This window comes from Manacus candei, unplaced genomic scaffold (genome assembly GCF_025592945.1).
Source record: "Manacus candei isolate 608988 ecotype Guabito, Panama unplaced genomic scaffold, ASM2559294v1 h1tg000067l, whole genome shotgun sequence".
Lineage (NCBI taxonomy): Eukaryota > Metazoa > Chordata > Aves > Passeriformes > Pipridae > Manacus > Manacus candei.
Genome location: NW_026138115.1, coordinates 4,269,898 through 4,283,773, shown reverse-complemented (window position 1 = coordinate 4,283,773; position 13,876 = coordinate 4,269,898). Strand labels below are relative to the sequence as shown.

The 13,876-nt window shown below is 38.2% G+C and overlaps 1 protein-coding gene across 1 annotated transcript in view; it reads right to left on the bottom strand.

Moving 5' to 3' along the window:
- Positions 1-11,770, bottom strand: part of NRDE2 (NRDE-2, necessary for RNA interference, domain containing) — a 31,750-nt gene extending 19,980 nt beyond the window's left edge. The window contains exons 1-4 of the mRNA XM_051806597.1: positions 11,650-11,770; positions 6,017-6,125; positions 3,797-4,015; positions 1,601-1,750 (exon numbers count right to left, since the gene is read on the bottom strand). Of these exons, the coding sequence (XP_051662557.1) occupies positions 1,601-1,750; positions 3,797-4,015; positions 6,017-6,125; positions 11,650-11,728 (557 nt within the window). The 5' untranslated portion in view covers positions 11,729-11,770. The remainder of the gene's footprint in view (positions 1-1,600; positions 1,751-3,796; positions 4,016-6,016; positions 6,126-11,649) is intronic.
- Between the last annotated feature and the right edge of the window lie 2,106 nt (positions 11,771-13,876).

The following is a 13,876-nucleotide window of genomic DNA, read 5'->3' as shown; positions in this document are numbered from 1 at the left end:
CAAGTGTAGGCTCCTTTAGATGGGCTTCTGTGTTAATGCAGGGAAATGTTCTGAAGGGTCATCATAGTACCAGTAACTCACTAAGGATGTTGAATGTGCAATTTCATCTATACTAATCTGAAATGTAGCATTGCATAAGACTAACACCTTTTGGTACAATGTCTGGGTGATTGATCTATCACTGAATCTGTTTGCTAAGAAAGTACCTGTACCTTTCTTTTTTTTTTTTTTTTAAACAAGGATATCAAACTAATCAGTACCTTCATTTCCCTTTCAGACATAGACACAGAACAATAAGAGACCAAAAGGGGTAACTCACCCAATGATCTCTAACACAACCTGGGATTCCTGACCTCAAATCATACCTTTGGATCTGACCCATTCTGCCACCACCAGATGGCAGTTCTACAGACTCACATGCCTGCAGTTTGCTACACAGACAATGAAAATCACACACTTTATACCCATTATTTAATGCCATCTTTTACCTTTTAAAATATTTATGCAAGAATCATAGAATGGTTTGGGTTGGAAGGGGCCTTCAAGATCATGTCGTTCCAACCCCTTGGACAGGGGCACCTTTCACTAGACTAGGTTGCTCAAAGACTCATCCAATCTGGCCTTGAACATTTCCAGGAACAGGGTAACCACAACTTCTCTAAGCAATCTGTTGCAGTGCCTCACCACCCTCACAGTAAAGAATTTCTTCCTAATATCCAATGAAAACCTACTCTCCTTCAGTTTAGAGCCATTACCCCTTGCCCTATCACTACATGCCCTTGAAAAAAGTCCCTCTCCATCTTTCTTGTAGGTCCCTTCATGTGCTGGATGAAACCTTCTCTTCTCCAGGGTAAACAACCTCAGTTCTCTCAGCCTTTCCTCACAGGAGAGGTGCCCCACCCTCTATAATCAACTTCGTGGCCTCCTCTGGACTTGCTCAAACAGGTCCATGTCCTCCCTGTGCTGGGGATTCCAGAGCTGGATGCAGCACTCCAAGTGGGGTCTCACCAGAGCAGAGTAGAGGGCAGAATCCCCTCCCTGGACCTGCTGGTCACACTGATGTAGCCCAGGACACTTGGCTTTCTGGGCTGCGAGCACACATGGCCAGCTCATGTTCAGCCTCTCATCCACCGGCACCCCCAAGTCCTTCTCAGCAGGGCTGCTCTTGATCTGTTCATCCCCCAGCCTGGATTGATACCAGGGGTTGCCTTGATCCAGGTGCAGCATCTTGCACTTCTAAAATCTCATGATGTTTCTATGGGCTGACTTCCCAAGCTTGGCCAGGTCCCTCTGGATGGCATCTTGTCCTTCAGGAAAGTCAACTGCACTGATCAGCTTGGTGTTGTTGGCAAACTTGCTGAGGGTGCACTTGACCCCTCTGTCCATGTCATGATGACATTAAATAATAGCACTGGTCCCAATACAGATCCCCAAGGGACATGTGACATTGGTCCAAAGGCAAGTCAAATTCTGAAATAAACTATTCAGTTACCTTTTCTCATCTTCTATATCAAAATGTCACAGCCAGACTCAAGTTAATAAATCACAAGTTAGTGATGCTGTGATAGTTTGAATACCGATAGAAAACAACATTTTGTACCTTGCTATGTCCCCACGATACAAGGATTTGTAGGTCCAGTTTCCAGGGTCTGGTTTCTTGTCTATTCTGAAGGTGTCTGTTGTGAAAGCCTGGACATCATCGAGCCAAACAGAGCGACTGCTGGTGAGACTTGATGTTTTCTTACCTAGACTGTAGAAAAGGAGGAGGATATTCTAAGCATTTGTGCACATATTCAGCATTTACAAAACCCAGGAAACATTACATTTCCGTAGTTCGTAATAATTTAATTTACTCAGAGTCATGCTACGTGACCCACTATCTCACAGTCAGTCCTGTGCTTGGAAAAAACCAATTAGAAATACACTAATCGGACCATCAAACCAAAACACAAACACTCCCTGCATTTCCAAAAACTGAATTTACAATTGGGAAAAATAAACACATTTAACCAATCAATCCAATCAATTGCCTGGCAAACTGTAACCCAAAAGCTATATATTACTACTTCTAAAATTTACTTTTGTCTTAGTAAGATGTGACAATTAAGAGAAAGAGGACAATCTGTAAGAGGATTAATTACACTGATTAGCTGTAATTCTATCCATGCATTTGATAAAACAGTGTGCATCAAAGTGGTTTCTGGATTACAGTTATACGAATGAACTTAAGTGGAAATTGCCACCTGCCTCTGAGCTGTAGACAACTATGAACTTCCAATATGAATTCATGGTACAAATATGAGAGTTTTAGAGTCTTGAGATGTTTTCTAAAATTTCACAAGACCTTTCACATTCAGAGCAATTTTGTGGTTCAGATTTCAAAACCAGTCTCTTGAAAATTTAAATTCTTTCAGCATCAACAATTTATGGAAAGAAGTAAAAATAGACACCATGAAAGAACTTCAACACTTTCACTTAGGCAAAGCATGAGCTGGTTGGCCCAATCTAGCAAACAGCTTATGAACCAGGCCCAGACAGCCCTCCAGCAAAAATGAGTGATGAGACAGAGCAGAATGGTTTTAGCAACCAAATGATTTTTACTGTCCTTCCTGACAGTCAACCTGAGCCACCCCAAGCCAACAAGAGAGTTCTCATAAAGGAGGAGGCTAGCATGGCTAGAGATGTCAGACAATACCTGCAGCACCACTGCCACTCTTCCACAGGGAAACAATGTTACAAGCCCTTGGCACAGACACACGCCCACAAGCCTGTGCGTTTGGCTCCTTGTTCATCTGCCTTGAGAAAAGCAGTAAATTGGTGGAAAGTCAAAGTCTACCTGGACTACACGCAGTTATAACAACAACTCCTCAATGTCACCAAATCCTCACTCTATGCCTGGGAGTAGCTGCAATGCTGTGAATTAGAGCCAGAGCTGCTGATGCCAAAGAAAACACAGGAACTAAGCAAACAGAGAGAGGCAAAATGGCTGCTCAAGCTAGCAAACATGATGAGAGCCAGGGAAAGGTGACTTACACAGCCAGCTGGATAGCGACACTTTGAAACGCTCAAAACCCAACAGCCTGAGAAAAGCACAGCCAGGCATGCCCAACCTGGATACTCAGTGCATTCACAGAACCTCTTTCAGTGCTCAAAGATCACAATAGTCACTACATACCTACATCTTCACTAACTACACAGGACTTTAGAGCACCTGGAATTAACAAAGTAGATCTAACAAAACAATTTCAATACCCTTATAGATGTACTACAAGTAGGGAGTATGGAGCATATGGAGTAATAAATGCCTGCATATAAAAGAAATGTTAAATCATACAACAAACTTTGTCTTAATATCAAAAAAAGGAAACGTTAATTCTGTGGGGAGGAAGTTATATTACAAGGCAAACTCATCCATATATTAAGAGTTCTGCACTAATTAAGAATGTTTAATGTAATCCCACTCCAAACTCTCCCAAAAGAAGGTCCATGAAAAGAAACAAGATGCTTACAAAAACTGAACATACGCCTCTACATGTCTTTAAAAATGTATTTCATTACCACCACATCATGCTTTGATCTGCACAACAGTACTGCACTGAATATTTTCGTCACAGTTTTTCAATATGATTAAACAAGTGGTTCTAAATCTATTTTCATTGCTCTGAATGCAGGCTTAGTCATATACAGCTTAGAAAAAAATGGTCAACTAGTGCTAAGAATTTCAGTTGAAAAGACAAGCACAGGAACCCAATGAATTTCCATCTCGCACAGTGTTAATAAATAGATATATACATACTTTGCTGCTGCTTCCTTTTCACCATTTCTACCACTTCCTTTGTTCTTGATGTGCTTACTGTCCACATCCGATTCACTGCTACTGGAGTCCCCTTTGGTTTTCCTTTTTGTCTTCTTATAGTGGTGATGCTTTTTCTTTTTTTTTTTCCTTTTCTTACTTCCCTCTTTCAGACTCTCATCTGTATCACTTTCTCCTGACAACTCAGATCTTGAAGAAGTCCTGTTGGGGAAAAAAGTATATATATCTATATATACACCTTTATATCCAAGTAGTAAAACTGTTAAGAAATAGCACTATAAGAAAGTTCAGAATCTTTTACCCCTTACCTTTACTATCCCTGTATTTTTTGGAGAAAGTAGCAGTAACACATACAATGAAAGTGATATAAATCTGTATTAAACAACAATTATATTTTTCAGCTGTTGGAATTACTGACAACCAGTCTTAACATTTTAATTGTCAAGGCATTTTGATGTGTGATCTGTATAAACATCCACCTGTTAACACTGCCAAATTAAAGAAGATGACTGAGCAGATAAAATTTCCTAACTTCACTAAACAACTTAGGTCAAGCTAAAAGACTGAGAAATCTTTCAGGGTGACCTGTTTCTTTATGACTTATCTAAGAAATACCAAAACCACACTTTTAAAATCACTTCCAGATTAGAAATCCAAATCTGACCAATCAAGGTACAATTTTTTATGATTACTGAACTAATGTTATCATATAATATAATAACACTATATGCAACAGACAACTGACTGAAAGATCACAAAAAAGGACAGTTTTGGCAAAACACACTATACATACCACAGACACTCCCATACTTAATAATCAAATGAACAATGGAGGTCTTCTCTATCCCTTAATTAAAGCACAACCTCTTTTAAACTTTTTTTTTCCTGCAATCTTCCAATGAAAGAAAGGAGTGACGAGTCTCAGTATTCCTAATATATCAATAAAAGAAACTGCACCATTTCAGAAGTAAGGCATCTCAAGTAACAGCCTTAACACAATTTTTTAAAGGACACTAAGAAAAAAGCAGCCATAGAAGAACCATTAGCAGGTCTTTAAAACAAACACACACACACTCCTGCAAAACAAAAAACCAAAACAAATCCCCCTAAAACCACCAACTAGATTGGAGCAATTAGTTTTTATGGAACTGAGATAAAACTGATTAGTTTTTATTAAACCAAGTACCCTAGCAATAGGCAAAAAAATAAAAAATTCCTCTGCACATTATTTTTTGACAAACTTTTTCAAAGGTAAAATTAATATGGTGGGTTTATTACGTCATTCTATCTGAATGGTAATTTGCAAAATCCTTAGTTTTATGACATTAAAGTCCTGACAAGATTTGAAGAAATATATGTAGAATATAGGACTGATAAACAGAACACTGATTGCATTTAAAACACACAATATATGTACAATATATGTAAATGCAAGAATATCTATACAAAAAGATGTATTCAGCTGTGCTTGGGATTATATTCTCTACTATGACCACCAACAATCATTGTAAACACGGGAGCTTGTATCAAATTAAAAGTGACTAAGGTTTTGAACCTGACAACTACAAGTTTATTCCATTTATTATAAAGTGCTAGTTACGGTGTAGATAAGCCAAGTATAACAACTAGTCTAGTGAATGTATTAAAACTAGTTCTTCAGCAAATGCAGCTGCTTAAAGATCATTTTTGTAAAAGAATATAAAAGCCACTTCAATGATCGGCATCTTCTACAGCCACACAACTTGATACATGTAGTATTTCATCAGCTCACATCTTCAACTGTCTTTTAAAAAGTAAAAAACTCAATTCTGAAATGGCTGATTTCTCTGGTTTCCACAAAGAAATCATGAAGATGATGCTTAATCTTTACATTATTTCAAGGGTCACTTAAGACATTCAAAAGCTAATGAATAATCATGACTGCTCACTTCCCTTTCTATTCCGAAATAACAATGATTTAAATGCAGCTCTGAGAAAAAGAAAATTGGAATGTAATTGCGTAAGTACAATTTCTCATTATTTTAAGTTAAAGGACATGGAAGCATTATTCATACTTTTATACATGACTCAGTTCAGGCCTTTTTAAATACTGAACAGTAGAATGAAAAGCAGCTTTTAGCTCCTGATTTTGTTCTCATATAACAGAAGATAAGCAGGACAAAAGAAAGAGGCTATTTTAAAATACACCGAAGTACAGTCTACCTTTTTAGTGGTGATTTTTCAGGAATGAGATTGGCAGCTTCTGTAGTGCGCTGGTGCAGTAATAGTGCATCTTCTGCAGAGAAGCTCGGGTTACTCAGCCAGTCTAATTCTGCAGGTAAAGAAAAGTGTGAGATCAATACAAATTAGCTTGCTACACTTTTTTTAAACTGGGGTTTAATATAGTCAGCGGACAGCTCAATTCACAGCAAATGTCACTAAGTCATGTGTGATAACTGAGCATATTGGAAAGCAGCTCATGAAATTTCCATTCAGTATATTTTATACACAGCTCTACACTTTTAAAAAAAAAATCTGTCCAATATTAATTTTTATAATTTAAAAATTCAAGCTTTACTTATTTATATACTGTATAAATTTGTTATTTATAATAAGACTGTCTACTGTATAATATATTTAATATTATATGTTACTTATCATATACATTACTTTGAATATACTATATACAATACAATATAGAAATATTTACATATTTAAAGAGTGAAATTAAAGAAACTACAGAAAAGCATAATTAAATGAAAGGTGCAGTTAATGAATGCAACACAATTTATATAAACTAACAAAAGTGCACTTTACCCATAGTACAGGAAATATTCTTAACATGATCTTATTGATAGGAACATCCATCACTGATAAGAATACTCAAGTGTTTTATATAAGGTCAAACCAGGTCAATTCTCTAACCACTGAAATACCATTAGACTTTTCACTAGTGTGAATTTTATGCTAATCTTGATATATTAGTCAGCATTAAGCATTCTGCATCTAGATCTCAGCCATTTCAGTCATCAGATAAGATCAGATACTGACAGAAAGCAGAGGGGGAATTTTTTGTCATAATTCTACTAGTATTACGAGTTCTATAACAATTTTCATAGATGTCATTTCTAGAAGTCTTTTAAGTATGTGAAATTTTCTAACACATTAAACAACAAAAGTTATTTCGCTCAAGTACAGAATTTAACAGTAACCTCTCCAGTGGCAGACTACTGGAGGTAACAACAAAAGGAACAAATTTGGTCTCCCTGCTTCTTCTCTATGGTCTTTAAGATCACTTTTGTCTCAGTGTTCTTCCTGTCACACTCTTGTCTTTGTGCTCTTGACTACACTGACCTCTACTCCTTAAACAGCATGAACTCATTGTCTGCCAAAACTTATATCTCTCCTTCTCCTAAAGTATTTCTTTCAGAAATAGCTCTTCATACCAAAATTCTTTCTTCTGTCTCATGTCCCTGAATTGTTGTGCACAAAAGGATTTAAAACAGAAAAGGCTGGAAAACAGTTTGTTAACCTGAGTTAAACTCCTCAAGAAGCACACTCAGTAAAGCAAAGCTCCACTTTGTGTTTCCCAAGAGACTGACTCTGTTACCAAAGGCCCCATAGGGAGGGTCACTTTCCCTGGCTCCTCTTGAACCTCCACTTCTGTGCACAGGAGAACCTAAAATCCATGGCACTGTCAGGACCAAACCACACTTCCCATGAGCACCCCAACCAACAGGCTGCAGAACACCACCATGTACCATTTCCCAGCTCACCAAAACAAAGAATGGAGACTGAAAAATAAAAATTCAGCTGAATGATAAATATCCATACTATTGTGACTTTCTGCTTGCCAATCAGAATCACCAAACCTAAGGCAAACATACTACCACTACTTTGTTGCAAATAAACATGACAACTTTTTTCCCCTTTCAGGAAAATACTTAAGATATGTGAATGTAAAATTAGAATAAAAATTGAAACCTCAAAACTGCAAACTTGCTTGCCTATTTAAATATGATAAAAATCTACTATTTAATTTCAGTTAATCCACTCTGGTACAAACATCTTTATTTTTGATGTGTCTGATTTTAAAACTGTACATCTACCACAAAGCATCCTTCCTAAACCATGGCAAGCTTAAAAGAGAAAGATTTATGCTGGATAATATGCAAGCAACATTTCACTTGTCTATCAAAATAATTATTCCCTCTGCTGGGGAACAAAGTATCATGCAACAATAAGTTAATTTCGTTTTTCAATACTGTAAGAGATGTATTAAGAAGTAACCTAAAATCAGAATTACTTCTTAGAAGAATCATACTCAGCATTTTCCATGAAATACCAAAATGTTTCTCATGGACAAATCTGTAGCCATTATATACTAAAACTACACAGGAGTTACATAAGTCCAAACACCTGATAACTGCATAAGCAAATTAGAGGTATTATTCACTATGTATGTCATGCAGTATACTGGGTGCCACTTCATACATGAGATTTTTGAGATATATTTATTAAACGTCATATGGATTTGAAAAATTATCTTCCTTACATTAAATTATTTCTGCTAATTTTGGTAATGCAGACAAGGTGTACAGGAACACAGGAGCAAACTACAACCCTACAAGGTTTTTCCACTGGTCGCACTCTGGTCTTTACTAAACACAGTCAAATTCAGAGAAAGTACAATAGTTGAGAGCACTCCAGATTTCAGTAAATGCCACTAATTTGTGCAAAAAACCTTTTTTTTATTTATTTACAGAAATAAAAGACAAATTTAATTCTCTTAAAAAAAATAAATCCATCTCTGTTTTGATTTGCATTCTACTACCCAGATGGACCTAACAAAGCAGAAAAATGTACTGGCTGGCAGAGTCTCTGGTGTAAAGGTGTATCACATAACCACACAAAACTGTAACTTAATAGCTAGATAGACCGCCTTAAAACTATTGTATCTGTTTCAAATATATACAAAACTTATCTAATTTGTCTTTGGCCAGATCTCTGATAACTTACTTTCAGGCACAAAAATATTCTCCATAGCCTTTGAGTTTCTCTTCTTTTTAATAAAATGTAATATGTAATAAATAATTTACTAGTATTGTTTCTTGACAGAAATAAATTCATTGTAAGGTAGTTCTGTATTGAGGAAGAGAGAGATACTGAGGAAGTAGGCTGGCAGACAGATGCACAGTAATCATGCATGAGATCCATTTCCATATGAAATTTGCCTCAAATGCAGCAAAACAATAACTATTAGAAACAAACTTCCAAGATGTCATTTTCCCTTAATTTTACCTGAAAGAACCTGTTATTCCCTTACAAATGTGAAGTCACTCACTAACTTGGTGCAATATGATTATAACAGTTAGCACAAGCAGAATAAGGTTTGGGGTTTTTTATATTTTAAATTACTGTTTTAGGGCCTCCAAGGTCCTGTAGCTTGGTTCTACCTGAGCCAATAAGATCAAACTGCATCTTTAAAGCACTGAAGAATCACACTGCAAGAACCAACCCCTGTAGCACAGTTGATGCACCTCTGTGGATACAGCAGGGAAATGTTCCAAATTTTCCAAGTACAGCACCTCCTGAACAATTTAATTGAATTGACCTAATACTTGGACAGAACTGAACAGTTTTTTCCATTATACAATATTCAAGTCCAAAGAGCTTGTAAATAATCTCAAGTGAATCAATTAGCTGGATACAAGCATTTCAAACATCATAATGCATTCCAAACTCCAAAACGCTGTCTCTTCAGTTCTTTGCATTTTTTCTTGTGGAATGTCTAAACAGTTTATCATTTTTGCAGACCGGATTTATGTTCTTAAACATAAAGAATAAAAACATATAGAAGACCTATTTTGTGATAATATGTTCTATTCTACCACCCATGTTTATGAGTACAACAGTAGCAGCAATCCAGTGGCATGCTTTTTATACCTTCTAAAGGAAAAAAAAAAATTTACAGTGCATATCTACAGATACCATTTTTAAGAGTCATACAAAGCCTTTTGTTGCCTCTCAGGATCCTGAAAATCTGCTTTCAGCAAAAATCACTGCATTGCCTGACCTACAGCATATTTCAGACTGCAAGTAATGGTGCACATAATGCCTACAAATGTCAGCAAGGTTAATTATTACCACTGCTCTCCTCATGGCTACTGATAAATCTGCATTTTAGCTTCTATCAGAAACTAATTAAGCTTGACAACATACTTGTAAGAAATCACATACAAAATCAGCATTCTGGAGGCTGCTGCAACTCAGCAATCAGGCAGGACAGGTAGTATAAGCAACACTTGTGTTTCAGGTGGCACTTGTACTTTAGAAATGGTTTAGGAAGGTTTGTAAGAGCATGAGACAGAGGTGGTTGGCACAATGAAACATGGTCAACATACTCATATTATTACTTCAACTTTTAAAATAAAGCTATGAAGCAGTCCTAAATGTCTGCTAAAGGTACCTCAGCTTTGCATAACATGTTAAAACCAATATACTCTGGGATTTCAGTATTATGACGGACTTTGGCTTCACATCAGCTCTGAGCAAAGAGAACCATCTATCAGACAGATACCAAAGTTGCCTGTCAAGTTCTCAAGTTCTCATAAGCTGAATGTGTGAAATTTGATATATGCCACCATAAATGTGGTTCTGAGTTAATACTTAATTTTTATAACTTACACTAAAATGTCGTTGTCAACTGCAAAGTAAAATATTGACTAAAACACAAACCAAATTTTATCAATAATTCTTCCACAAAAAAAATCCAGTATACCAAAATGTAACTCATAAACAGTGCTAACAACTCAAATTTGGACTTAAAAGTCAGTCTTCCATCTTTTTCTGTATAATTTGATCTTTCAGACAGGCCTGCAGTGACACAGACTACATGTAACAAACCTAAAGGCTAAATTCCATGTTTTAAAATATAAACAAGGTCTTATTACCAGAGAATTTTTCTGTACCTCTGCCTGGCATAGCAGCTCCTCTATTCCTAGAAGACGCAATTTGGGATCTTATTATGTCCACTACTCCCTCCACTAAGTGTCATTACCAGAAAGGTTCCTAAATGTGGCTAGAAGACCCCTGTACTGGCAGACCGAGTATGAACAACTGTAATACCATGAGGTGGTAATGCAGAACGGGTTAGAACAGGGTTTAGTCTGAACTGCTAAAAGCGTCACAAACTCATCATACAGATTGGACCAAATATACAAAAAATTTAGCCTAATTAAAGAATGCTCTTCGTATTTCCCCTTGCTGTGGTGTCTAGAGAACGGGCAGATTTCAAGGGTGGTGGAAGCTGGCAAGCAGAAGGCTTAGTTCAAATCTTCTCCGAACAGAATTAATAAACCTAGTAACCACTTCACTGCTTGGCAATACACCAGAAAGGGTTCTTTACTTATTTAATAAAAGCGTAACTTGCTAGACAGCAACGGTAACAATCAAAATGAGACACTCGTCATCATCTCAGTCGTGAGACTGTCGCAAAAAATGTCGCTTACAACTAATAGGCAAGGAACTCAGAAAACACTTTTTACGTTATCCAAAGATAGTGGCTAAAAAAAAATAAAATAAAAAAACACAAACAAACAAAAAAACCAAACCAAAACAAAACAAAAAAACCACTGCAAACCCAAACAAAACAACAACAAATCAAAAGCCCCTATGCCGCGCTCCGCAGCCTCCGGGGGCGATGGACACAGTGACGGGCCCAGGCCCGGCGGCAGCACCGCCTCCATAGCGGGGGCGGAGCGCGGGCCAGCACGGAGGCCGGAGCGGGCCCGGCGGCGTGCGCCGAGGGCCGCTGGTGGGCTCTTAGGGGAAAGAGGGTTCTCCCAGGACTTTACCTTTCCTGGAGCCCTCGGTGCTGCCGGCGGGGGGGCTCTCGGGCTGGACAGCCCCGGCGAAGGCCGGGAACAGCGCCATGTCTGGGCCGGCCGCCGCCAACGCCCACCCCGACTGCTCAGCGCCAAGATGGCGCCACGGCGCAGAGCGCGCTGGGACCTGTAGTTCTTCCGGCTGCCCCAAAATGGCGGCGGGGCTGCGCTGTTGAGGGGCGGTGGGTTGGACATTAGGGTTGCTGCAGGCGTTCTGCCTTCTGTAGGCCTCCGGTATCGTGCGCTCGCCGCCGCCGTCACTCTGGCGCTGGAGGAGGGAACTGCTCGGGGAAGAGGAGAGATGGAGTTTCCAGAGTCAGCCGTTCCTTCCCACCACTCTTGTCCCTCATGGACTTCACTGGGATGGGACACCTCGGGACTGGAATGCTCGGTTGTGTAAAGGATAATGCTCTAAGAGGCGTTCATGCTTTCTGTTGGTGGCCACTGTGTACCTGGAGGCTCGTGTGTCCAGATAACCTGGATCAACACCGACAGGGAGAGCAGAGGGGAGAAGGAGCCTCCTGCCGCCTGACCTTAATCGGTCTCCTAACCAGGTGGTCAGCCATGGTGTCTGAGAGCGCCCATGGGCCTGCTCTCCCCGAAGGAACTGCAGAAATAATTTTTTATGCTTTTACACTTTGCACCGTCTTGGGCAGGATGTTCCATTTTTAAATATGTATTGTCTGAAACAGTGTTTTCTTTTCGTCTCAAGCCCAGTGCCTGATTCTTGCATTGTGAGGAAAAAATAAGCACTCTATTCACTTTTTCTGCAAAATGTTATACACTGTTAATATACTTCAGTATTCTCCTTTCTGGACTGAAAAGTTCACCTTTTTTCTTTGTATACTAAATCTACTCCATGAGAGTCTCCTTGTTGAATTTCCCTAATTTTTCTAATTCCTACACTAATACTACTGCATGACCAGAATTTCATGTAATGATTAAACTATGTGTACTATGGGATTAGGGATTATATAGAATTATGATGATTGGTTTGCTTTGGGTTTCTTTTCCAATACCTTCTGATCATTCCTGAGCTACAGTGTCTGTCAAGAACCCATTCCTGTGTAGCAAAATAGTTAAATACTGTTTATAGATATTATAATTTGCTTCTCTATACACACCACTTTGCATTTACCAAACTGATTTTTTTGGGGTCATTTTATAATTTATTTCTGGAATACTTCAGTGACCTTTTTCAGTCAGATTTCCAGTTGATTGCTGTGAATAGTTCTGCAACATTTACAGATTTTGTCAACACTACAATCGCTGCTGTTTGCAGCCTTTCTGTAGATGTTGGTGACTTCATCCTTTAGAAAACTATAAAACGATTTCTTAATCCTTGTTTCCTACCTTTAGTTTATTATTAGTCCATAAATGCTATTGATCAACAGTAGAGAAGAATATAAGTACAGAGAGAAGAGGATTCAGAACAAAATAGTGATCATGGACACTGGTAGTCTGGAAGTCATCAAATGAGAGGGGCCTGATTGCCAGCTTGGAAAGTTTGGCTTTAAAAGTATGCTCACATACTGGTGTGCAGCCAAGTTTTAGTTCAAGTCTGTTAACTATGAAGTTTTGTAGTAGGACAATAGACTGTGGAAAATGTAGTATGTAACATACAGAAATATGTATCTACCTAGAACAGATACAGAAGATAGGAAAGAAATCTAAAAGAAGCACATTACTAACTTGTAACCAAATTCTGAAGAGAAAATTTAAAAAAAAATTACCTTGCCACATACAATTTTTAAACTTTTTCCTACGAAGAGAAAACCTATGTAATTATGCAACCTGAACAAGCAGGTATCTTTCCGTCTGCGTGGCATAATTTCACCAGGTAGTTTTAGAACTTGTGACCAATTTCAACCAAATTTAACAGAAGGTTACAGGTTACTATGTTACTGCAAATCAGATCAAAACAGGTGGCAATGCAGAGCAGGATTTTCAGTGGGAGCAAAACTGTGTGCATGCATACTGGGAGTCTGACCTACTGGGAAAGTTGAGTCAGAGCTCTCCTGTCCATGGAAATATTTGTTATAATCTTACTTGGATAGTTACTGAAATCCGTAAACGTGTTTATTCTGTATACCTCAGCAATGGGAAAACTACCACCTATCTACAGAAAAATAATTATTTCCCTATTCTCTTACAAATGAGACCCTTTCGAAGCTATTGATGCTCTTGGTGCAAGATA